This window comes from Arvicanthis niloticus, chromosome 6 (assembly GCF_011762505.2).
Source record: "Arvicanthis niloticus isolate mArvNil1 chromosome 6, mArvNil1.pat.X, whole genome shotgun sequence".
Taxonomy (NCBI): domain Eukaryota; kingdom Metazoa; phylum Chordata; class Mammalia; order Rodentia; family Muridae; genus Arvicanthis; species Arvicanthis niloticus.
In genome coordinates, this window is record NC_047663.1 from 17,035,521 (window position 1) to 17,058,994 (window position 23,474).

Below are 23,474 nucleotides of genomic sequence, written 5' to 3' on the forward strand. Positions count from 1 at the left end.
CAACGGTCAGACACAATATGAAGTTTGACTTTTCACCTTACAGCGAGTTTATTAGGACATCTCAGAGTTGCCAAATACTTTGTATTATTGTGCTAGTGTTTGTTGAAACCATCTTGACAAGTATAGACAGTATCTTGCATGGGGTTTTGAGACAGGGTCTCATTTACCCCTGACTTAGCCCCAGACTCACTAGGCAGCAAAAGATGGCTTTGACCGGCTGACTCCCTCGCCTCTACCTCCCAAGCATTGGGATTACAAAAGCATAGCACCTCACCCAATATAAGAGGTGTTGGGGATCAAACGCAGGTGTCCGTGCATGCTAGGCAGGTGCTCTACTGAGGCACTGAGCCTTTGTGAGTGTTAGTCATTCTCCATAGGCTTGCCAGGCATTGTTTGGCTTTGTTTGCTCATTGGTTTGTATGCGTGTAAGAAACTAAACTGATTACGTCTTTCACGGTCTTACCCACTGTGATCACAGGCACCTCCACAGTACCAGAAGCCGCCCATCAGGTTACAAACTAGTTACCACAGGTCTTATAGAAATCTCTTATTCATGGACAGCACAGATTAGTAGTTCTGCCTACTTCTTGGAGTGAGTTTTCAGTGTTTGAAAGAGGTGGGGCCATCTGTATGACTCAGCATCTGGATCTGCTTACTCCAGCTTCACCCACCCCTCTGCTGGAAGCTGTAGGCTGTCCATTCACTGCTGGGCGTTATAATCCTAGATTGTGTGAAGCCCCGAGCCACCCATTCTATTGTTGGGGGCCACTTGGGGGGTTTTCACTGGAGGCCAATAGTTTGGGCTGTCTGTTTGTTTGTTTGTTTTAAAACAGGGTTTCTCTGTGTATCTCTGGCTGTCCTGAAACTCACTCTGTAGACCAGGCTGACCTTGAACTTGCAGAGGTCCACTTGCCTCTGCCTCCTGAGTACTGGGATTAAAGGTGTGCACCACCACCGCCTGACTAGGTTGGGTTTTTATGAATACTGCAGCTATAAGCATTTCTGCTTTTTTTTTTTTTTTTTTTTTTTAAATACATGTAGTTTAAATCCCTTACGTTATCTACAAAGAAAAGGTACCGGGTGAGTGGAGTGGTCTGAGGCACCCGAGAAGTCAGCATCACACAAAACAAGGGAACACACTGTCACCAACCGGACACACTGGAAGGATACAACACCCATGCAGCTTTCCCCACAATGATGTTTTAACAATAATATTAACAATGTATCCAGCAATGGGGAAGTAATGTAGACAAGACAGCTGACCCGAACGCTCAGGAATGCAGCACCAGGTCAGACAGAGGGGTCAAGCAACATCGTCAAAGTAAAGGACACTGAAGAACCATGACAGTTAAATTTAAAATAGTCTTTAAAACCATTATCGGGAGGCTGGAGTGACTGCTCTTCCAGAGGTCCTGAGTTCAATTCCCAGCAACCACATGGTGGCTCACAACCATCTGTATGTAATGGGATCTGATGCCCTCTTCTGCTGTGTCTGAAGACAGCTATAGTATACTCATATAAATAAAAATAAATAAATCTTAAAAAAAAAAAAAAAAAGCCCATTAATGGGGGCTGGGGACATGATTCAGTTTGTACAGTGTTTGTCTAACAAAGGCCCCAGAATTGAACTAGGTGTGCATGCCTGTAATTGGAGGATTGAAGGTCATCCTCAACCTCAGATTTTGAGGCTAGCCTGAGCTACATGAGAGCCAAAACAACACATTACTAAGATGCAGAGGATTACAGTGAATTCAAGGTCACCTTAGACTGCATGGTGAATTCAGTCTAACAAGACCCTGTCCGGAAAGAAAGGGAAGGAGGGAAGGAGGGAGGAATGGACCAAGGAGAAAAGAAAAAAGGAGAAAAAGAAAAAATTACTGAGAACTGTGTATGGTGATAAATGCCTCTAACCTGAACTCCCAGAAGGCAGAGGTAGGAGGATGGAGAAGCCAGCCAGGTTACACAGTGTAATGAGACCTCAAACCAAACCAAACCAACCAAATGGATGAGAGTCAGACGGGGTGACATGCACCTTTCATCTCAGCACTCAGGAAGCAGAGGCATAGGGAGACACCCTGTCTCAAAAATTAAAAACAAACGAACAAAAATAAGCCATTATACACAACTGGAAAATCCAAACATGAGCTGCACACACACACACACACACACACACACACACACACACACACCACTCCCATCAATCACTTATTAAGAAAATGCCCTAAAGCAGTGGTTCTTACTCTTTCTAACGCTGTGATCCTTTAATACAGTTCCTCATGTTATGTGGACCCCCAACCATAAAATTATTTTGTTGCTACTTCATAACTGTAAATTTGCTTGTTATGAGTCATAATGTAAATGTGTAATATGCAGGATATCTAATATGCGACCCCAAAGGGTCAAGACCCACAGGTTTCAAACCACTGCCTTCAGACTTGTCTACAGCTGGATCTTAGGGAAGGGTTTTCCTAATTGAGGGTCCTTCCTCTCAGATGACTTTACCTTGTGTCACGTTGACAAAGCTATCTAGTACAGATATTTTTCATATGTAACCATAACTTGAGAAACGGTGTGTCCTTCGGATCCTCCTCTCTGCAAGCTGCTGCATGAAACAGGAACTTATTCATTCACACAGAACCAATTGTTTGTGTTTACTCTCTAATACACTTATCTGCATTTTTAAATGGATTTTAGAGGTGTCTCTTAGCTACCAGGAAGGCATCTGTTCTACTGGAGATCTCAGAGCAGTGTGATACCTTTTCCCTTCCTTTCTTTTTCTATCCTCCTCCTCCTACATTTTTTTCAAGACAATGTTTCTTTTTGTAGCCCTGGCTGTCCTGAAACTGGAACTTTATGTAGACCAGGCTGGCCTCAAACTCAGAGATCCGTCTGCCTCTGCCTCCTGAGTGCTGGGATCAAAGGAGTGCGCCACCACTGCCTAGCTATTTTTTTTTTCTTTGAATGATATGCACTTTATAAACTCACATAAAATAAAACTAGTGAACATCTGACTGGTTTGGGCATGTTTGTGTGTGCACACGTGTGTATGTGTGTATAAACATGTGTACATGTGCAAGCCACAGATTCATATTGTGTGTCTTCCTCAGTAGCTTTCTTCCTGGGTCCTCTGCATGAGCAGTCAGTACATGCTCTTAACCACTGAGCCATCTCTCCAGCTCCGAGAGCCAATTGAATTTCTCGTTATCTTTGCACCTTCTATGCATATCATGTCTATGATTTGACAGCATATCATCTGAATTTCTTCAGGAATGATTAGCTGCAAATGGAAATTAAATTTCCTTTTGCTTTTTCCGGTGGGAGGTGCAGAGCCAGGGGTTGAACCTAGGGCCTTTCACATGCTAACTTTGTCTTCCACAACTGAAATCCCCACTCCAGCATCCAGAACCTCACACACACTAACCATGTCCCCCACCACAGCACTGCTGGCCCGCAGCGTTTTCTACTTGTAAAGTCCAGTTGTCCCAATTACATTTAAAAGTAAAAAGTTCATTTTCTATCTAAGCGCTGTTTCTGGCGTGCCCCACATTACATTTTTACAACAGCTTAAAGCTCTAACTTCTGGGGATTCCCCTCTTCCATTGGACTGTCTACCGTTCATTTAACCCGATGCCATCTGTTTCTCATGATCATGACATCATCTAAAACGTCCCTTTTTGTCTTTGGAACACTTGTCTGCTTGCTTTCATTGTTTCCAACTCAATAAATATTTCCTAAATGCCACCGTGTCCCAGGCAATGAACCCGTGCAAGGATTAAAGAGCCAGGATGTAGCTTCAAGGCAGAAGTATATGTGCTTAGTATGTTCGAGCCCCTCGGAGAGACTCCCAGGACCCCACCACCACCAGAACAGCCTGCTGAGAGAGGCAGGAGGGAACTGGCCACACAAGGCCTGGGGAGGGTGGCAGCTGTAAATATCAGAGGAACTTAGCTCAGGCTTCTTGCTGAAGGCAGTGTCCAGCCTGGGGTATGCATGCTCAGGTATGAGCTAGGCAGAGAGACACAGACCTGCAGGAAGCTGGTGCCATGGGCACTGAGGAAAGCAAGTATGGTGGCCTTTATGGGCAGCACCCAATATGCCTGGGACAGCCTTGGGTTTAGCGCGACCCACTTCAGGGCTGCAAAATGCTCCCCAGGTGCCATCAAGAGGGTTAAGTACGAAGTGAAATAATGCAGAAGTGAGTGTGGCGAACAAAGGCCTGAGGTAGGTAGGGCCACTAGGGTAGGGTAACCTCCTTCCCAATTTGGCTTAAATTTATTTTTAGAAAGTCACTGGCTTTGAGATGCATATAGGCTTTAGTGGAACCAAAAGCAAAGGGTCCAGAGGCTTTGGCCATGGCTCAGTGGGTCAAGGGCTTGCTGCCTGAGCATGGGAACCTGAGTTTGGATGCCCATGTAAAAAGCTGGCTGTGGAGTGGTGGCACACCTGCCACCCAGTGTTGGGAGCAAGGGACAGGGTGGGGACACTGGTCAGTGAGCCTAGCCAATGGGGAGCTGCAGGTTCATTAAGAGACCCTGCCTCAAAAAGTAAGATAGAGCCAAGTGTATGGCCTTAAAACCTTGTACTCCAGAGGCAGAGGCAGAGGCAGGGGGATCTCTGTGATTCTGAGGCCAGCCTGTTCTACACAGTGAGTTTCAGGATGATCAGGGCTACACAGAGAAACCCTGTCTCAAAATACCACAACCAACCAAACAAGCAAAAATTCTCATTATACCCCTTTGTAGATTTTTTAATTTTTTAATTTTTATTTTATGTGGCTGAGTGTTTGCATGCATATATGCATGGATACCACATGTGTGCCTGGTGCCCATGGTGGCCTGAAAAGGACTCTGGATGCTCCTGGAAACTGGTGTTACAGATGGTTGTGAGCCACCTGACATGGATGCTGGGAACCACACGTGGGTGCTCTTCAAGGAACAGTGAGTGCCTTTAAATGTGCTGAGCCATCTCTTCAGCCCAGGGCAGAGGGTGCCGAGGACTGCGTTATCATATTTAAGGCCCTTGATAGTCACAGGTTTTCTTTCTTATTAGTGATAAAACCAGCAATAGCTTAGTGTCTAATAGCATAGGATGTGCATCTCAGACACCCATCATCTGACTTGTGTGTAACTCTCGTGCAACACACTCTACAAGGTAGACTGTTCTTTTGTTCATGTGCCAAAAGAAGACAGCAGAGCCTGAGGTCACACAGCCTTTCAATTAATTCTGGTCTCAAGGATTCTTCCCCATTAATAAGTCCAGAGGATTGAGGGAGAAAGGGAACAAGCTGGATCACACCTACCCCTGCCTCAGTCTACAAGAGACCACACCAATGTCCCTTTCAAGAGCCCCTCAGGAGCCCTGTAGAAACTATGGCTTGAACCTAAAATGTCCTGCAAGGCTCATGTGTTACAGTGTTATGGGCTTTGAGGAGTTGCTAAGACACTGAGGTCTCAAACCTAATCAATGGATTGATTCTTGCTGAATCCACCCTATTGGTAACCTATTGGAAGTGGAGTCTTGATGAGGAAGTTGCACCTTGTCCTGGCCCTCCACTCGCTGCTTTCCCAGCTGACTCGAGGTTAGTAGTTTTCCATCACATCCTCAGTCATGACTTGACCTTGCCTCAGGTTCAAAGCAACTAGACCGGGTGACCACAGGTTAGTCCCCTGACACTGCTGAGCGAAGTCATTTCCCCTTCTTTGTGTCAGGTGTTTATCACCACAGCAATGAAAAGACCAACACAGCCATCATGGATACAACTCTTTGAGGAGCTTCTTGGGAAATCCAAGAGGCATGGCTCTTCGCTGTTCTGAGGTTTCTCGTTGTGGGTGACAACTGGTGTTGCCTCCCCCACTAGGTATTCTCAAGATATTAGAGTCTTGACGGAAAGCCCGGGAGACGCTGGGAAGGCCAAGGGAAGAAAGGACCTACTTGGTAGAAGGTACAGTGAGCAAAGGCCTGGCAGTGGGAGGGACTTGGGGAGTGTGGAGCAGAGCATGCTGGGAAGGTGGTAGAGGAGGCTTGGGGCCAGGGTGCTGGAAAGCAGCTGAGGTTTCATAGTTGTCTCCTGGAGGGTGTAACACAAAGCCAGAGGAACTGAAGTAGGCAGAGGAAGTCAGAAAGCATGGGTTAAGTCAGTGGGTCTATACTATTAATGTAATTTAATTTTAGGAGTATGGGTGTTTTGCCTTACATGTCTGTGTACCATGTATTCCTGGTGCCCTAAGAGGTGTTAGATCCCGGGACTGGAGCTACAGACAGTTTCGAGCTGCCATGTGGGTGCTGGCAATCAAAGCCAGGTCCTCTTAACCACAGAGCATCTGAGGATCTGTACTCTGAAGGTGCAAAGAGAGGAGAGTGACCCCGAGACAAAATGTGGACAGAAACCAACAATTAAAGGTCCCGCTGCAGCCCATGGTGTGCCGTCTGGAGGAAGCAGTTTAGTCTACTTCCTGGGCGGTTGGGGCAGGCTGTCCCCAGCATTTCCTGGGCCATAGATATTGCCGTGCAGGCCTCCTCTAGCCTACTGAGGAGTCACTACAATCTACAGGGCTCAGGGTGACTTCTAGGAGTGGTGTCACCATTCCAGTGACCCATCCCACCCAGACTTATAGGACTCAGTCATGGGAAAGGGGCTCTCCTCATCTTGTGAAGGGCTAAAAAGACAGTTTTCCTATCAGTGATACTGAAACCCCCCAAGTCCAGGGAGACCCCTATGGAGATGCAGGGCAAGGAGTTAGATTCAAAGGAGAATATCTGTCTGTCTGTCTGTCTATCTATCTATCTATCTATAATATTTATCTAATATCTATCTATCTATCTATCTATCTAATATTTATCTAATATTTATCTAATATCTATCTATATCTATCTACCTATCTAATATCTATATCTCTATCTATCTATCTATCTATCTATCTATCTATCTATCTATCTATCTGGTTTTTCAGGACAGGGTTTCTCTGTGTACCCATCCTGGAACTCACTCTGTAGATCAGGCTGGCCTTCACTAAGGTCTGCCTGCCTCTGCCTCCAGAGTGCTGAGATTAAATGTGTGCATGGCTGCCTGCCGCTGCCACCACCACCACTCAGCCTGGAACAGGTCTTAGTCATCTTGATCTTGTCACTATACAGGGTCAGTAAATATGAGGAATGAATGAATGAATGAATGAACGAATGACTATGTGAATGAAATCCCCACCTCCATGAGCTGGGGTGCCTGGCTGCAGCTTCTTCAGGCACTCGGTAATTATTTACCAATGCCTCCTTGGTAAATAATTCAGGGAACCAAGGGCAGGAAGAGGGAGCGTAGTCTCTGCCTCTGGGTCCCACAGAAATGTATGAGAACCAAGTGTCCCAATAGCTGGCAACAGAGAGCTGTCTCATCCACTCTCTTCTTCACTGTCCCTTTCAAGAGGACACATGGGTGGGTGTTCTGTTTGGGTATAAAAGCTTGGTCTTCAGTACATTGTTTGGAGTTAGCTTTTTGATCAAATCATAGGGGCTTTAACCTAATGGATGACCACGCTAATGACAGGGTCTTAATGGCATTATTGGTCAACCAGGAAGTAGAGCCAGGTTGGAAGAAGTAGGTCATTGGAAACTTGTCTTTGAAGTGTATACCTTGTCCTTGGTGCCTCCCTGTCTTCCTGGCTGCCTTCCTCTGCCACTATGACCCTTCTGCCGCCTCACAGGCTTAGGGCAATGGAACCCGCTGACTTCAGCCTGAAGTCTCTAAGCTGACAGCCAAAATAAACCCTTCTTCTCTTAAGTTGCTTAGATGAGGCAACTGAGTCACAGTGACAAGCTAGCTGACACGCAGGGCTCCCTGGCAATGCTTTTGCTTTGGCTTGGTGCTGCTAGGTTCAGGCGCTCTGGCCTTACCTGCAATATCGATTTCTAGTGGTGCGATCTTGACAAACCAAGAACAGCTCTAACATTTGACTTCCAGGGGCTAAGATGAGATCTGCCCAGGGCTAGGAGACTTGAGGAACCACCACCATAGAAGCGAGGGCTTTTACTGCAGGTGTTACTTTGACCCACCCCTATGCTTAAACTAGTAATGAATGCAAAGACCCTAAGAATTTGGGGCTTTTTGATCCTATCCCACAGTCACACCAACTAGTGGGCCTCGGATTTCTCTGGTTTGAGCACATTGGGACCAAATGCAAGCTTCCTGCTTCTCCTGTGTGCAACCTTCACCTTGCCCAGGTGAACTCAGAATAAAAGAGAAACCTGGCACGGAGCACAGAGACCCTGGCGAGTGTGCTTGAGCCAGGTAGGTGGAGTTTTATGGAGGACAGTGCTCAGAGCTCTTCACCAGGTCAGGAGCTGGCTAAACATGCAGTGGTTTGTCCAATTACTCTGGTAGCAGGGACAAAACCCAACACCTCTCAGAGGGAATGCCAGCCATCTTTGTATGACTTTTAGACAGAAGTCCTTCCCCACAGGAGGACTTCCCAAGGCTTCCTCATTGCTCCACCCAGACAGCAGACCCCTCTATTCTAACCCACAACTCATTCTGTAAGAAAACACCAGCACTTCAGAGCCCCACAGCTGCAGGTGCTATCTTCATCAGGGCCTTCCAGGCACCTGGCCAGTTTCCTTCACCTTTTCCTCCACAAACCCAGGAAGCTTCCACAAAATATTCAGCAGCAGCACCACCTTCCTGACTTGCTCTCCCTTCAGCCCTTTCTGCTCTCTCCAGAGAGCCTCTCCTCATGCTCTTCTCGGTTTCTGGTCATTTACCATCCTTGGTCCCAGCCTTTCACTTTCTAGATGTGCCCAAAATAAATCATCAGACTCCTCTTAAGACTCTATTTTGTACTCTGCAAAATAGGTCCAGCAACACCTACCTCTTTGGGTTATCATCAGAATTAAATGAGAAGTTGGATGCTAAGCACCTGACAGGGCTCCGGGCTGAGATGAAGGTCACCCACAGAGTCTTTCCCCACACTAATGGTTTAAACTGTGTCATTCTCCTGAAAGACTTCAGCTCCCCTAAGATGCATCTTAACGCTTCTGAAGCACTTGGTTCAGTGCTGTACACATGGAGAGTGTGCCAGCATCACAACAAAAGCATATTTTATGGGGCCACGGAAGAAGTAGAGATGAATTCTGACCTATGCTGAGAATTCCTTCAGTCAGTCCTTTCACCTCTGATCCCCAAGAAAAGCAGCCATTCCTCATCCAGAGCCCACTGGACTTCCTGCTGGTGATCAGGAAGCGGCCAGCCCAGCACCTCCCCCCAGGTGCCTTTCAAATTCTAAAGCACTTCTTCCTAGAGCTACAGGTTCCCCATGCTGGTGAAATTTACCCAGTGCTTACCTCTGTCATAATGCCCTAGCCCAGCCTCCCAGATGAGGGAACCATGGAAGTTGGCAGGGCAGGGGTAGGAGAACCCAAGGCAAAAGGGTTGGTGTTGTGTTTGATCGGTGACAGGGAAGTTGTGTGATTTTTTTACCCTCCTGTTCAGTTGCTTTAGTGAAAGCCTCTCACCCCCCCACCCCCTACCCCCCACCCCCCAGCTGTGTAAGGCCAGGCCAGACCAGGCTAGGCTTCCAAAGGGCTTGGGTGGGTGATCCAGGCCACACAACAGCCCAGACTATGGACATTTTGTGTGGGACAGTCTGAGAGAGTTAGGGAGGGACAGAAGCAGAGCATAGGGACACTGTAAGCCTCCTTTTCCTCCCTGACTGGGCCCCTCGTCAGGCATCTCCACCCCCTGTCAAAAGCTCCCTGGGGGAAAGGACCAAGTCAGCACTCTGGCCCAGCTCTTTCCCAGGGCCTGGCCTTAAAACGCAAGCTAAGGCTCTTGGAATTGGCCATCCTTTCCCTCCTCCCTCGCATTCTGCTGTCCCGCGTCCTTTACAGAGGAGCGAGGCTCTGGCAAGCACAGCCGGAGGTGAGGGACAGGCTGTGCGCTACCTAGCTGCAAAGATCTCTGGCTGGCTTCCTGTCTATGCAGGCTTCAGGTCTAGGTGGGAGGGAAAGTCGCCCTGACCCTACCTTTCCCCTCAGCAAAAGTCCACAGCACAGCAGGCCATTGTAAAGGCCTCCGACTCTTCAGGGGCCCTCTAGTCTTAGCACGAAGCTGCAGCCGCGGTCCCATCCCTTTCCACTCACCCAGCCCCCAATTAAACATAAAAAGAGGATGTGGAGGCAGCAGCACCCAACACAGTTTTTAAAATTCTGAGCGTCCCCGTCCTCCAAGATCTACCCCATCAATGTTTATCAGTGTTCAGCTTCTTGGCGAGGGACCTGTCCGACCTCACATTTCAGTTAGTTCTAAAAAAAACCAAAACAACAAACCATACAGAAAAGAGAAAGGTATAGTTTGGGGGGGGGGGGGCTTGTGTGGCTGTTTTTATGTGGGTTGTGGTTTTGCATCTTTAGAAACTCTTTTGCAGCAAAGATTGTCCACTCTGGAGAAGTGCCAGTTTGGCCAGAATTGACCACACAAAGTGAGAAATGAACACACACACACACACACACACACACACACACGCGCGCGCGCGCGGACACACAGATGCACAAGCACACTCGGTCCTCCTGGCACAAAACTCCCACAGGGTTCTGATCGAAGGGTGCAGAGGTCCTCTGCCACAAGCTGTCCTTGAAGACCAAGTAAGAAAACATAAAGACCCCACAACCGGACGATGAACAGACGGCTGACCCCTCACGTACAGAGTAAGAAACAATGCGCCTCTGGCTCTCCGGTTGTAGCTCAAGGTACCCAGACCAGCGTGGGGCGGGCGCCGGGGGTCCGGGTGGCCAGGACACGAGTAGTCACCAGCCCTCCCTCTCCCTCCCAGGCCTCGGTGCTTCGGCTCCCCTCCCCCGCCGCCTGCCACATCTGGTTCCACTCAGGTCCTCCCCCACCTCCAGGCGCGCTCCTCCTCCCATCTCCTCCCTTGCTCCCAGAAAGTGGAGACGAATTTTAAAAACCCAGTCACACACACGCACGCGCACGCATGCATACACACACACACACACACACACACACACACACACACACACACCTCCAGAAAAGATGGGTGTGAGAAAAAAAGGAGGGAAAAGTCAAGAGGCCCTACTTCCCCGCGGGCCGGTCCCCGAAGTTGGCCAAGTTGGCAGCGCCTTACCCAGGAGGGCGGCGGCGGAGTCCGCCGGGTGGCCAAGACGCAGTCCCCCGAGAAGCAAGACGCAGCGCAGCAGGTGACGAGGCCAGGGCGCGAGGGCAGGTCGGATGGGTCCCATCCCTGCGGCGCTCAGAGGACGCGAGGACCGAGAGCGCACAGCGGGGCTGCATGCAGAGACAGCCCTAGCGCTGAGCTCTAATGACCGCCGGCGAGGGGATCGCATCCTCCTCCGGTCCGGACGAAGTGATGCCTCCCGGAGAGGAGGAGGGAAGAGGCTGGCCCCGCGGAGGGAGGGCGGAGGGAGGAGCGCAGAACCCTGGAGGAGGGTTTGAGGGGCAGAGGGGAAGGAAAGCGGGCAGCGTGGGAGGGGAAGGAGGAGGCGCGGGGGCGCTGGGCTGGGGACCCGACCGCAAGGAAGTGCCTGTCGGGAGGGAGAGGAGGCGAAGGCTGGAGAAGAGGATCAGCAAGGTCCACAAGGACCCCAGCGTGCGTTCTTTATCTTCCCCTATTCTGCTTCTTAATTCCTTCCCGCCTTGTCTTCCCTCTCTTTTCAGCCTGGGCCTGGAGCCCCAGACGCTGCGTCACAGCTTCTCCTGCTGGCGCTAGAGGCGAAGCAACTGCAAAAGTTTCCGCAGAACTTCACCGCGTGGCGAAACCCGGGCTGCTGCGTGGCCTGGCCTGCCGAGGGCGGGGATGCGCGACTGACTCAGGTGGCCAGACTTGGGCCCCTAGCATCCCCTCCATCCTGCCTCTGCTGCCAGGTTTTAGGCGCTAAGCATCAGCTATTTCCTTTCCTGGGACCCCCTCCCCTAGTCTGGTGGGGAAGAGGAGGAGCCCAGAACTCCGCCACCCGCGCGGAGGTTGGGGGAGGGGAAGGCAGAGCTCCTGTTGCTTGTGAGCAAACAATTCTTGATCATCTTGTTTCAGCATGTGTGTGACTCCTGTGTCAGTGTCCCTGGCACAAAGAATGTAACACTTGAGCTGATGGGGGCCTCTGCATCCAGAGACCTGGGACAAAAGCGGCCCACTAGGTGTCCCAGAAGACCTACATCATTCCCACCAGCTGGGCTGCTGGCCGGGTAGCAAAGAAAAAAACAGAAATTTCATGAAGACAATCCAGTTAGTTAGTATTATGCGACAGGTCAGATGGCAGCAGAGAACTGGACTCAGACTCTGGATTTTGGAGGGCAGCCGACACCTACCTCTGATTTCCCCAACAGTCTTGAAAGGGATGCTTGGGCAGTTCAGCTGAGAACAGGATTGGAGTCCAACAGCACAAAACAGACTCACCTTCTCCCATCACAAGTGATCAAAACACTGTAAAACTGTAATATAAGTTTTATTGTTTCCTGGACTAGCCACTGCAGGCTTTTTTGGAAATAACAAACATGACTTTTCATGACTCCAGCTGTAGGTAATCTTTCCATATCTCCACAATAAAGGCTCTGCTCCAGGGAGGCTCCACCTTGGCCCTTCTGAGCTCTGCTCACTGAGATTTTTGGCTTAATATAGCTCACTAATTGCAGGTCCCCAAAAGAAGCACCCGAAGGTCCCTGGAAAGGTTCCACTAGCCACAGCCCTGACAGTCAGCCAAGGGAACAAAGCCCCTTACCCTAAGGCTAACTTGAGCAGGGTTGCAGATTGGCTTCTGGAAATTGTTCACTGCTTCACTGGCCCTTTGGGGCCTCTCTTCTTGGTTTGATCCTTGGGATCCTAAGGTCCTGGATACAGCTGGCTATGCTAGGTAGGGCTGCCTTCTCTTGACACCTCCCTCCTTACAAGTCTTGTCATCTTTGAGGGATTTGAGAATGCCAGCTATGGGTGAGCTGCCCTTCCCTATCTGAACAGCCTAACTTCAGGATGCTTCTGGAACAGAATTGGGTCCCTCCTCCACCAGCCAGAGTAGGCTTTGGTACTTTGGTACTACCCAGCAGGCAGAGTAAAAGCCACCACCCTGACATCACACGGGTTCCACACAGGACCCACTGTGTATTCACACACATTATCAGTCCGCTCCTGTCCCCTCACTAAACATCATCCTGTGCCAACTGCTGTGAAATTAAAGATAAGCTAACACACTTGGAGTCCTGTGAATTTCATTTGATGGGAAAAATAAACTTTTTGCCATATCCAGGACTGAGAAGAGTCTGCTGGGAGCGGGGAGGGGAGCGACATGCTAGCAGAGTCTTGTTCAAGGCCCTCAAGCCTGTTCTAGTCAGGGCTGCTTACTATGTACTGCCTACTGGCTATATCTGCCCAGGCCCCTGTCCGTAACTACCATCTGGCTTAGATCTTGGGCAGAGAGCTGGCCCAAAACTGGACAACTCTGCAGTGACTTCTGGCCCAGTCCTCCATTGCAAAAAGACCCTGTGAGGGCAACCATGGTGGTACATGGCTATAATTCCAGCAATTGGGAAGCTGAGGCAGGAGGACTGCCTAGTGTTCAAGGCCATCCTGGACTATATATAGTGAATTTTAGGCTGCCTGGACTATAGTGTGAAACCTTGTCTCAAAACAAACCCAACTCAGGGCTAAGAACTCATCCACAGCTGAGAGGTTGTCTCCCCATGCTTCTACAGCAAGACAGGAGGTAAAGAAGCCCAAAGACCACCCAGCCTGTACATGCAGTAGCAAACAACATAAAAAGCTACTGTCTTAAATATAGGCGATTGTCCTCTGACCTCCATACACATGCTATAGTGCACACACATACACAGAAAAACAAAGGGTCCTGTGGCTCAGTTGTCAGTGGAATATGGCCATGGCTATCAGGAGTGCTGGGATATCATGAAGGCTGAGACTTGAGGTACTCGGCACCCATACTTTTGCATTCTTATGAAAAAGGGCCAGGGCCTGTACCCCTGGCCTACTCACCACCTAGTGGTGGGACAGTTCCTAACTGACAGCCTGCTACACACCAGGCACCTGGCTAGATGCTTGGTATTCAGTGGGGTCTTTGACTGGGTCTGTGGACTTGGTGCTAAGATAGTTCTTGCTATAGTGAAATGAGAACTGAGAATCAGCTCTTCTTCAGACTGTGACAATGCCCTTCAAATGTGGACTAATTCAGACACAATGGGCTTGGAGAGATGGTTTCGGTAGAGCAATCCAGTAGAAGGAACCCACACTTTGGAATACAAGAAGAATCAGGTTCTTCCACTCATCCTCTTGGTGACCTTTGGCAGTTACTTCATCTCTCTCTCAGTTCATAGACTTGTAAGTGGCGCCATGATTCCTACTAATATTAGACAATTACATTCAGGGATGGCACAGTCCTGGTCTATGGAGCCATTCAGGAAATAGAACCTTCTCCTTATTGCTCTTTGTCTTTGGATATCAAGGAGTCTCCCTTACTCATGACCCTTCATCCTGCCTGCCTTGTTTCTTCCTCAGTACCAATGACATCTGCCCAGGGCAGATTAATAACGATTGAGACACTGGGTGCCATCCAAGGAAAAATATAACCTCCCCTTGTCACTGAACCTTTCCAGGTTTAACTATGTTAAAAAAAAAAAAAAAATGGCATCCCAAAGTGTAACCAAGTCCCAAGAGAAGTGTCCTGATGCCCTGTGCAGCTGGCTAATAAATGCATATACATAGACCTGCACAGGCCGGTGCAGATGCCCAGGGATGGGTGAGTTGAGTTTCTGCTCCCCCATTCACTTAGTCACAAGTCCTTAACAGTCACCGGGCCCTCTCTGTCTCAGTTATTCATATTTATGGGTTGTCTGCACTCTCTCTCAGCAGCCTCTACAGTCAGCGATGCCAAGGGAGCAGTACTATCCAGCAGGCCAGACCCACCGCAAGGCTTCAGAGAGGAGGACAAGATTCGGTGGGGATGTAACTGACCGTCAGGAGGAGGCTGTAAGACTTGGCCAGCTCTTGCTTGAAGCAGCTAGAGAAGAAATGGGAGCCCAAAGAGGCACACAGGACTGTCCACTCCATGTCCTCCCTATACCAGAGTCTAGCCCAGTTCAGACTGGACCCTACCCTTTCTATCTCTTCCTAGTTCTGACAAAGCAATCTCCCCCAACAGCTCCACTCAGGCAGGCTACCTGTTCCCCAGCACAGAGGAGAGGGTCCCAGAGGGGTTGCGCTAAAGGGAAGAGGGAAGCAGCTCTGCTGGAGACAGCTCCAACATGTTCACATCTGGCTCCAGGCTCTGCAGTTCCAGGGGACTTATCATTCAGCTAAAGGGCCATCTCTTCCCTATCTCGTCACTGGGGAGCACTTGGCGAGCACTTTGGCTTTGTCATCTCTTGGCTAGCCTATCCCATCATGACCACCTGAGAATTCTGTCAGCTGCCCCTAGGTCCTTCCCCTCTCCCTGGAAAGGTCTCCCTGTCTCTCTCCCAGGTTCAGCATGAAGTCTGTTACTGCAAACTGCTCTTTTGACTCCCAACCTGCCTTTTAGCTCCCAGAGGCTAAGAGATGATTGCAGTCCCTTCCAGGATGCAAGAGGTACAGACTTCCTCCCCAAATCTTTGAGTCCAGACTTTGATTCCCAGGAGTGGGGGACACAAATGCCTACTTAGAGAAGCCACAGGAATGTTGCCAGCTGTCAGCAGGGCCCTGGAGTAAGTTCAGAACAGACAGCTTGGGACTGAGAGCCCAGGCTGCCACAGGATTCAAAATGTCTGCCTCTCAGGCATCCTTGCTGTTAGCTCTGCCTAAGTCAGACACATGCTGATAATGGAGTTCAGAAAGGGGTAGAGGTTCTCCTGTAGAACCACAGCAAGTAAAGGAGGAGACAAAGAGATGAGCTGAAGAACCAACCAGTTGGGTGGGACAGAGTCTCTAGAATTTTCTGTCACCCAGCTGGTATGTGTCACCCTGGCTGTTCTCCCAAGGCCTCCCCAACCTGGAGTACAGTGCACTTCACCTAGAACTCTCCTTTCTTCTGGTTCATGCTTGGAAGACACTGGCAAGAGAACCTCTGTGAGTTTGGGGCTAGCCTGGTCTACACAGTGAGTTCCAAGTCAGCTTGTGTTAGAACGAGATCATGTTCCAGCAAGGCTAGGCCCAGTCCCTCCAACAGTGGACCAGAAGAGGGTAAAAAAAAGTTCAAAATACTGAACTGCCCCAGTCCACCCTTGACCTTTGATAGACTAGAGCCCTAGACCAAGAGGAGCCAAGTGGCTCTGTCCAGCTGGCCCAGTCTCCACTCTAGCCCAAAGAGGTTGGCCAGCTCTTCCCCAGCCTTCAGTGTAGCAGCAAGTCATAGTAGACTGGGCATCTGGAGAGTTCTGTTCTGTTTCCTAGGTGTTTACTGGGTGCAAATGCATGCCAGCTAAGTACTGTTCAGCGGACTGTGGACTGGGCTGAGATGGTAGGTATATTAGGCTGTGGGTTGCCATCGTGAATTTTTTTTTTCATTCTGTTCTTGAGATTTTTATTTTTAGCCGGGTATAGTGATGCACCCCTTTAATTCTTGTGTTCAGGAGATAGAGGCAGGCAGATCTCTGTGAATTAAAAAACAGCCTGGTCTACAAATTTAATTCCAAGACAGCTCAAGCTGCAGAGTGAGATCCTGTCTCAAACAAAACAAAACAAGAAATGATAATCTTTATTTCTTATGTGTACAAGTGTTTTGCTTTCATGTTTGCCTGTGTGTGTGTTTTGTTTTTTTTTTTTTTTTCCTGTGGAAGGCAGAAAATGAAGTCAATGCCCTGGGATTAAAGTTACAGCTAATTCTGAGTATCTACGTGGATGCTGGGAATTAAACCTGGCTTCTATGAGAGCAGCCAGTGCTCTTAGCTGCTGAGCCATCTCTTGAGCTCCTTTGCTTTGGCTGGCTGGGACCTCAGAGACCTGCCTGCCTCTGCCTTCCAAGTGCTGGGACTAAGGGGAGCACCACCACTGCTGGCAACTTCCAGGAATCTGAACAAGACTGCTATTCAGGACCTGACCTAGCCACCCAGGCTCTCCACTCAATTCCTGACTACAGTATGCACCTAATATGCTCTCTTAGGTCCTTGGTCTTACCACTAAGGTCCCACTTTCATGGGTGCTTGGCAGGCTGGACCACCTGGATTTCTCCAGCAGGCAGTGGTGCAATTATGGTACAATTAAACAACTTGGTAAATGAAGTATGGACAAGAAGGCTAAAGCATCACCAGAGCCCAGAGGTACCTCGCAACTTCCCAGGGTCCTCTCAAGTATGGAGTTCATCATATTCCTGAGCCTAGCATTTGATGGACTTAGGTTTCTCCACAGATGTGTCAGATGTATTAGAAATGTTCCCAGGTGGCATCTGTGGCACTAAATTGTAGAGTGGTGACCTGAGTACCACACAAAGCCCCACTGTCACTCATCCCAGTTCTAAACCTGGGCAGATTTTGTCTGGCTAACACAATAGTCTGCGTTTCCCCTTAACTAACAGTCAAGACAATCCCCCATAGACAAATCCACAGGTCAACTTCATCTACATAACTCCTCATTAAGACTTCCCAAGGGGCTGGAGAGATGGCTCAGTGGTTAAGAACACTGACTGCTCTTCCATAGGTCTTTTAACTTAACTCCCAGCAGCCACATGGTGGCTCACAACCATGGGATCTGATGTCCTCTTCTGGTGTGTCTGAGGACAGCTCAATACATAAATACTCAAACATACAACTTTAGTATGTGTACAGCAACAAAAACCATGGCAGATTTACTCCTATTTATCCATTATAGACAGACATACTCAAATACGTAAGATTAAAACAAACAAACAAAAAAGACTTCCTAGGAAAGGTTCTGTCAATTTAATAGTTTGACTAACCTCTAGCAAACATGGAACCCTCCTGTTAAGGTTGTAGGAAGCTTTAAAGTAGTTCTCAATCTTCCTTCTAATGTGGCCTGTTTATAGCAGTTCCTCATGTTGTGGTGACCCCCACCATAAAATTATTTTCATTGTTATCTTATAACTAACTTTGCTACTGTTATGAATCATGCAAATATCTGATATGCGTGTTATCTGATATGTGACCCCTGTGGAGATAACAACAGATTAAGAACCAATGAGTCTGTAGACTAAGCTGGGAGGTAGTGGTATACACCTTAGATCCCAGCATTTGGGAGGCAGAGGCAGGTGGAGCTCTTGAGTTCAAGGGTAGCCTGGTCTACAGAGCTCCAGGACAGCAAAGGCAACACAGAAAAACCCTGCCTCAAAAAGAAAAAAACAAACAAAGGCAAACCAAACCTCCAACAACAAGAGTCTATAGACACACAGAGCCATGGCTTCTGGAACTAATTTGGAGGGGCACACCTCTCTTATATTCCAGTAGCAAAACCTTACCACAGGCCACTGGCACTGGGCTAAGAAGCTTGGGTCTGGCACTGTGTTAGGGAAAGGGCCATACTAAGGTTGTGTGTGTGTGTGCACATGCATGTTCTGTGACCATGTCTTCTAGAGCTTTTGTTGACAGAGACAGCAACTAGCCATACCTATTCATTGCCCCGCTCCCCACCATAAAGCTTACAGCAACAAAAACTACAGCAGAAAGATTTATTCCTATTAATCCATTATAGACAGTTTCTAGAAGTGGGACAGGAAGAACTATGCCTTCCAAATCTTCATGTGTCTATGTGTTCAGGTGAACATGCATACATGTATGTATATGCATGTGTGGAACCCAGGTCAGCATCAGGTATATTCTTCAGTTGCTCTCCAACTTTTATTTTGTGGCAGTCTTACTATGTAGCCCTGGCTTACCTGAAACTCATTATAGACCAGGCTGGCCTTGAACTCGGAAATCCACCTATCTTTGCCTTCCAAGTGCTGAGATTCTAGGCTACGTGGGTGCTGGGAATCTAAACTCAGGTTCTCATGTTTGCCTTATAAGCACTTTATCAAGGCTTATCCTCAAGCCCTATCACCTCTTAATCTATACACAAGGTAACAGGACAAAGCAAGATAACAAGCTTGGTGAAGCAAACTTGTAATCCTAGTACTTTGGAGGCTGAAGCAGGACTGAGTTCCAGGCCAACCTAAAGCTACACAATGAGTTTCAGAACAGCTTGGGCTGTATACTAAGAACCAATGTTGAAAAAAATTATCTATCTATCTATCTATCTATCTATCTATCTATCTATCTATCTATCTATCTATCTATCTACCTACCTACCTACCTACCTAGCTAACCTACCTATCCTGAGGAATACATATAAATCAAAGCTGAGAGGACTGGATATTAGGGAACTAATGGAGTTCTGTGAGCCACATTTCCTCTCTTCAGGCCAGCACTGCAGAGGCAGTCTGGGCAGCACTTCAATGTAGATTCCTGAGGATCACTAGCCAGGAGGGAGGGGAAGGGTTAGAAAAAACATGGCAGAATTAGGATTGTCAGAGATTAGGACAAACATACATCTCTGTCTGTCTGTAAGCCCATGTACCATCTCTACCTACACCCGCCTCTGTGTAAACTGGCACTCAGTGACTCCAGCTCCAAAAGTTTCAACCTGTAGTAACCTTCCCAGTTACTACAGCTCCATCTACTGCTTGTCAGCAAATGGCTCTAGGCTTCACTTTCCTTGTCTGCAACAGTAAAGCCTCTTCTTTAAGCCCCCCTCCCCCCAGCCCTATTCAGTCTCCAAGGGAAGAAAGCTTGATGCTAGCAGACCTGAGGTTAACAGTCTTCTAACTGGACACTTAACTACCACACCCTGGGGCCTGACCCAGAGCCAGATGGGTGGGGCCAGACCAGCCAGCCAGCTGCTCTCTGACCCTTCTCACCATGGGGTCTCAAGCCCAAAGCAGTACTCCTCCACCCCACCCCACCCCCCCAGACTCCAGTCTGTCTAGGGCCCCTGCTGGGCTCAGCCTGCACAAAAGCACTCTTGTATTCCCTGCCCCCACCTGGCCCCAGACCTGCCTGTTTTTCCAGCCTCTGGCAGGTTCCCTCAATCCTTAGGCCTCTCCCCCTTTAACCCTCTTCACCCCTCCAAAGAGCTGCTTAATCAGACGCTTAATCAGACTGCCAGTTCAAGTCTCTCTCCAGTAGTCTTGGACCCCTCACGTATGGGGAGAACCGAAGAATTTACTCATAATAAGATAGCTAGTGTTCTGCCAAAGGGAGGAATGGCTCCCAAGTGTACTGTTCCGAGGCCTGTAGGAGATGTCTAGGCCTTCTTGCTGCTCCGCATAATGACAGGGTTTAACAACAGTCCCAAGCTTAAGATAGACTTTGGTTCCCAAAGATAAAAATAAAATAGAACTCGTCTCTCTTGCAGTTGGGTGAGTTTGGAAGAGGCCAGAAAGCTAAGTGAAGTACCTAGGTGTGCAAGGCCTTGGGTTCCATTTGGCTGCTCCAACGTGACAGATTCTACCACCCATCTTCAATAAGCCAACAATGAAAAGCAATGTGGCCACATTGTGAAGAGGGATAAAGTGCTCCAGTGATGGGTGCATCCAGATCCATCTTCAGAGTCCTAGCATAGACTCAAGCTTAAGTAGAAAGCAAGATTTATGCATAACTATGCAGTCCTGATTTAGGGATGGTCCTGCTGTCAGTGACCAATCACTTGCTGGCCCCTGCTTGAAGTGACTTTTCTTCCCCAGCATGAGATTCCTCAGGACGTTCTAGTTTCTTGGGATACATTGTTAAATACTTCCACATTAATTGGAGGGACAGCATCTTTTAACATATTCTTATACCTGCCAGGTAGGCTGGTTATACTGGCACTAAGAAGTCTCACAGCTAACCTCTCCAACGGCAGCACTACAGGGCTGGAAGGTCGGTGGATAGAAATGGCAACCTTCCAGGCTCATCCTCCCCTGGGAGTCAAACAGTCCATGGCTATGCTCTCAAATACACACCTGAATCAGTAACCTAGGAATAGCACAGATATTTAAGCTTCTACCTCCAGTTTTGTCGTTGATGAGATGGGGCCCAAGAATGGACATGTCTAACACAAACTCCTATGTTGCTGATGGTCCCAGACTCAGCCAGAAGCTGTTCTCCAGGCAGAAGGAGACCCGCTGACTGACAGGGAATGGCCACATGATCTCCTGCCAACAAGGTAAGAAGGTTCTGAACTTCAAACTAGTGAACTCAGGGATTTCCAACTCAGCTCCTCCTACAGAGTTTCATCATCTTCCTTAAATATTTCTTACTGTACTCTGGTGTGTCAGGCGCTCTACCTACATTCCCAGTGCAATATGTCCCTGGATATTGCAAAGGTGAAATTTGAACTCAGGCCTAACTTTTAAAGTCTGATCGATTCTGCCTAAAAAACTGAATGAAGAGGAGGAAAAGGAGGAACATCAGAAACACTTGGGCTAGTAGAAGTCTCAGAAAGAAGAAAATCATGAAAGGTGGTCAAGTTAGTTATACAGGTTATGTTCTTAGAACAAAGCCCCAGTGCCCGCTAGGACCCTACAAAATAACTGTTTAAAGGGAATTGTTTTCTAAATTAACATAATGTTCTTAACTATCAGTTTCAGTGAGAAGAAAACATGTCCTTCCCAAATGACAGTGAAGGAAACAGGCTTGTCTCTGACAGCCAGCCAGTGTGCCCGGGTCAGCCACAGCAGTGGGATGCCAGCAGCTCAACCACACAAGCCCTGCCCCTTGGGTCCTCATGGATTGTGAGCCCCAAACTAGACCTTCATTTGCTGTTTGCTATTTACTGCTGCACCTCCACCGCTTGTACATCAGAAGCACAAAAAACAATGCATTTCCATTATGCCTGGAGAACCCATGGGAACCCTAACAGCTACCAAGGTTTCCATGGTAATGTGCCCTTGATAAAGAGAGGATCTTGTGTGAGGCTGGAGAATGAACCTCAACGAAACCAAGAAGCTGGGAATTAAGTTCTTTTAAAATTACATTTATTTATCTATGTGTAAGTAATGGTAGTACCAAGGCAGGTATGTGGAGGTCAGAGGACTATTTGTAGGGGTTAGTTTTCTGGGATCACAGGGCTTAAATTTAGGTAATCAAGCTTGTCAGCAAGTTCCTTTACTTGCTAAGCCATCTCATCTCCCTAATTTCTTATAATTATAAACGCATGTTCTTCTGCCCTACACTCAATGCTGGAAAAAGCCAAAACAGTCTGGATTAAGTTTAATTATAAATTAATACTTTTTTGGTCATTGTATTACAAGACAGTCCAACCACGGGCTACATGTGTCCTCGAACAGTCATGAATGCAGTCTAGCATATTTGTAGATGACAGTCATATCTCAAGGTTAAAAGCATGCTGGATGCACGGGTAGAGTAAGTGAACATTGTGGCTATAAGGGACTAAAGCTTGGACAAAGTGAAACTCATCTGATGTCAGAGAAACCCACTCAGATTTTATTGGCTCCTTCAAAGAGGAAAAGAAGTCAGCATATGTTCTCTGGGGCTTCTCCAGGCAGTGGAAAGGTGCCGTGCCCAGATTCAAGCCAGGCCACGCAGGACTCAGTTTGAATCACACAAGAAGGGAGGGTGCCTTTCTTTAGGATGAAGAGAGAAAAGGTAGACACAAAGCGAGCCTGCCACACACTCCTAAGAACATAGAAAATGGGGCCAAAAGTGAGGAGGGAAGGAAAGTCTAATGCCACAGAGTCTTTTCCCAAACCGAGTCAAAACTTCCAAACTGCAGAAATCACTAGATGAGGGAGGTTACGGTACACATTTAGTTCCTTTAGCTAGTAACATGGCTTCTACTTCCCTCTCCTTGTGCCTGTGGACACATCCTATCATCACTGAAACTGACCTGCACTCTGTTTCACCCCTGCAGGCAGTGACTGCAGGGTAGGAGTGCAGGCTGAGGGTAGAGTTGCATTTGCCTGGCATATGGAAGGTCCTGGCTCCACTCCTAGCATGTAAGCAGGGAAGAGGTACACACAAAATACATATTTCACCAAAGCCTCAAGAGTTTTCTCTCCTCAGAACACTATGTGACAAGACCTACCTATAAATTCCTTTGCTGTGGAGTGCTCTGGCTTTAAGATCACTTGATACCAAGGGAAGGGGGTCAGGAATACAAATGCACACCGTCTTAGGTGCCACTTTTCACATGCACAGAGCATTGGAGTCATGAATTGCTTAAGAGCCCAGCACTTCCTAACTCCCCGCCCCTGCTCTGATCTCTACAGCTTTAAGTATTTCTGGCTGGCTCTCTTACCACACGTCAGTAACATTCCAAGCTGGCTACCACATGTTCAGGCCCTGGCCTCCAACTCTCTCCTGCAGAGTGATCTGCTGGGAAAGGGCACAGTGGGGCCACACAGCTCCCATTTCAGCTCCACCTCCAGTAGATCACACATCTCAGAAATAAGCCAAATAGAGGGGGGAAAAGAAAAGCTGAAATAGCCATCTATCTGAGGTAGAAGAGGGTACACGCTCACAGACACACACACCAGAGCATATTCACCAGAATCCA

At 48.2% G+C, this 23,474-nt stretch overlaps 1 protein-coding gene and 1 long non-coding RNA gene across 3 annotated transcripts in view; one reads left to right on the top strand and one right to left on the bottom strand.

Annotated features, from left to right (window-relative positions):
* The window catches only part of Mrc2 (mannose receptor C-type 2), a 59,990-nt gene extending 48,307 nt beyond the window's left edge, over positions 1–11,683 (bottom strand). For both annotated transcript variants that reach the window (XM_034504810.2, XM_034504809.2), the window contains exon 1: positions 11,124–11,683. In XM_034504810.2, the coding sequence (XP_034360701.1) occupies positions 11,124–11,343 (220 nt within the window). In that variant the 5' untranslated portion in view covers positions 11,344–11,683. The remainder of the gene's footprint in view (positions 1–11,123) is intronic.
* LOC117710151 (uncharacterized) lies at positions 10,928–13,198 on the top strand. Its single transcript, XR_004607049.2, has 2 exons — positions 10,928–11,196; positions 11,675–13,198. It is a non-coding gene; the product is annotated as an uncharacterized LOC117710151 (long non-coding RNA).
* Positions 13,199–23,474: the final 10,276 nt, after the last annotated feature.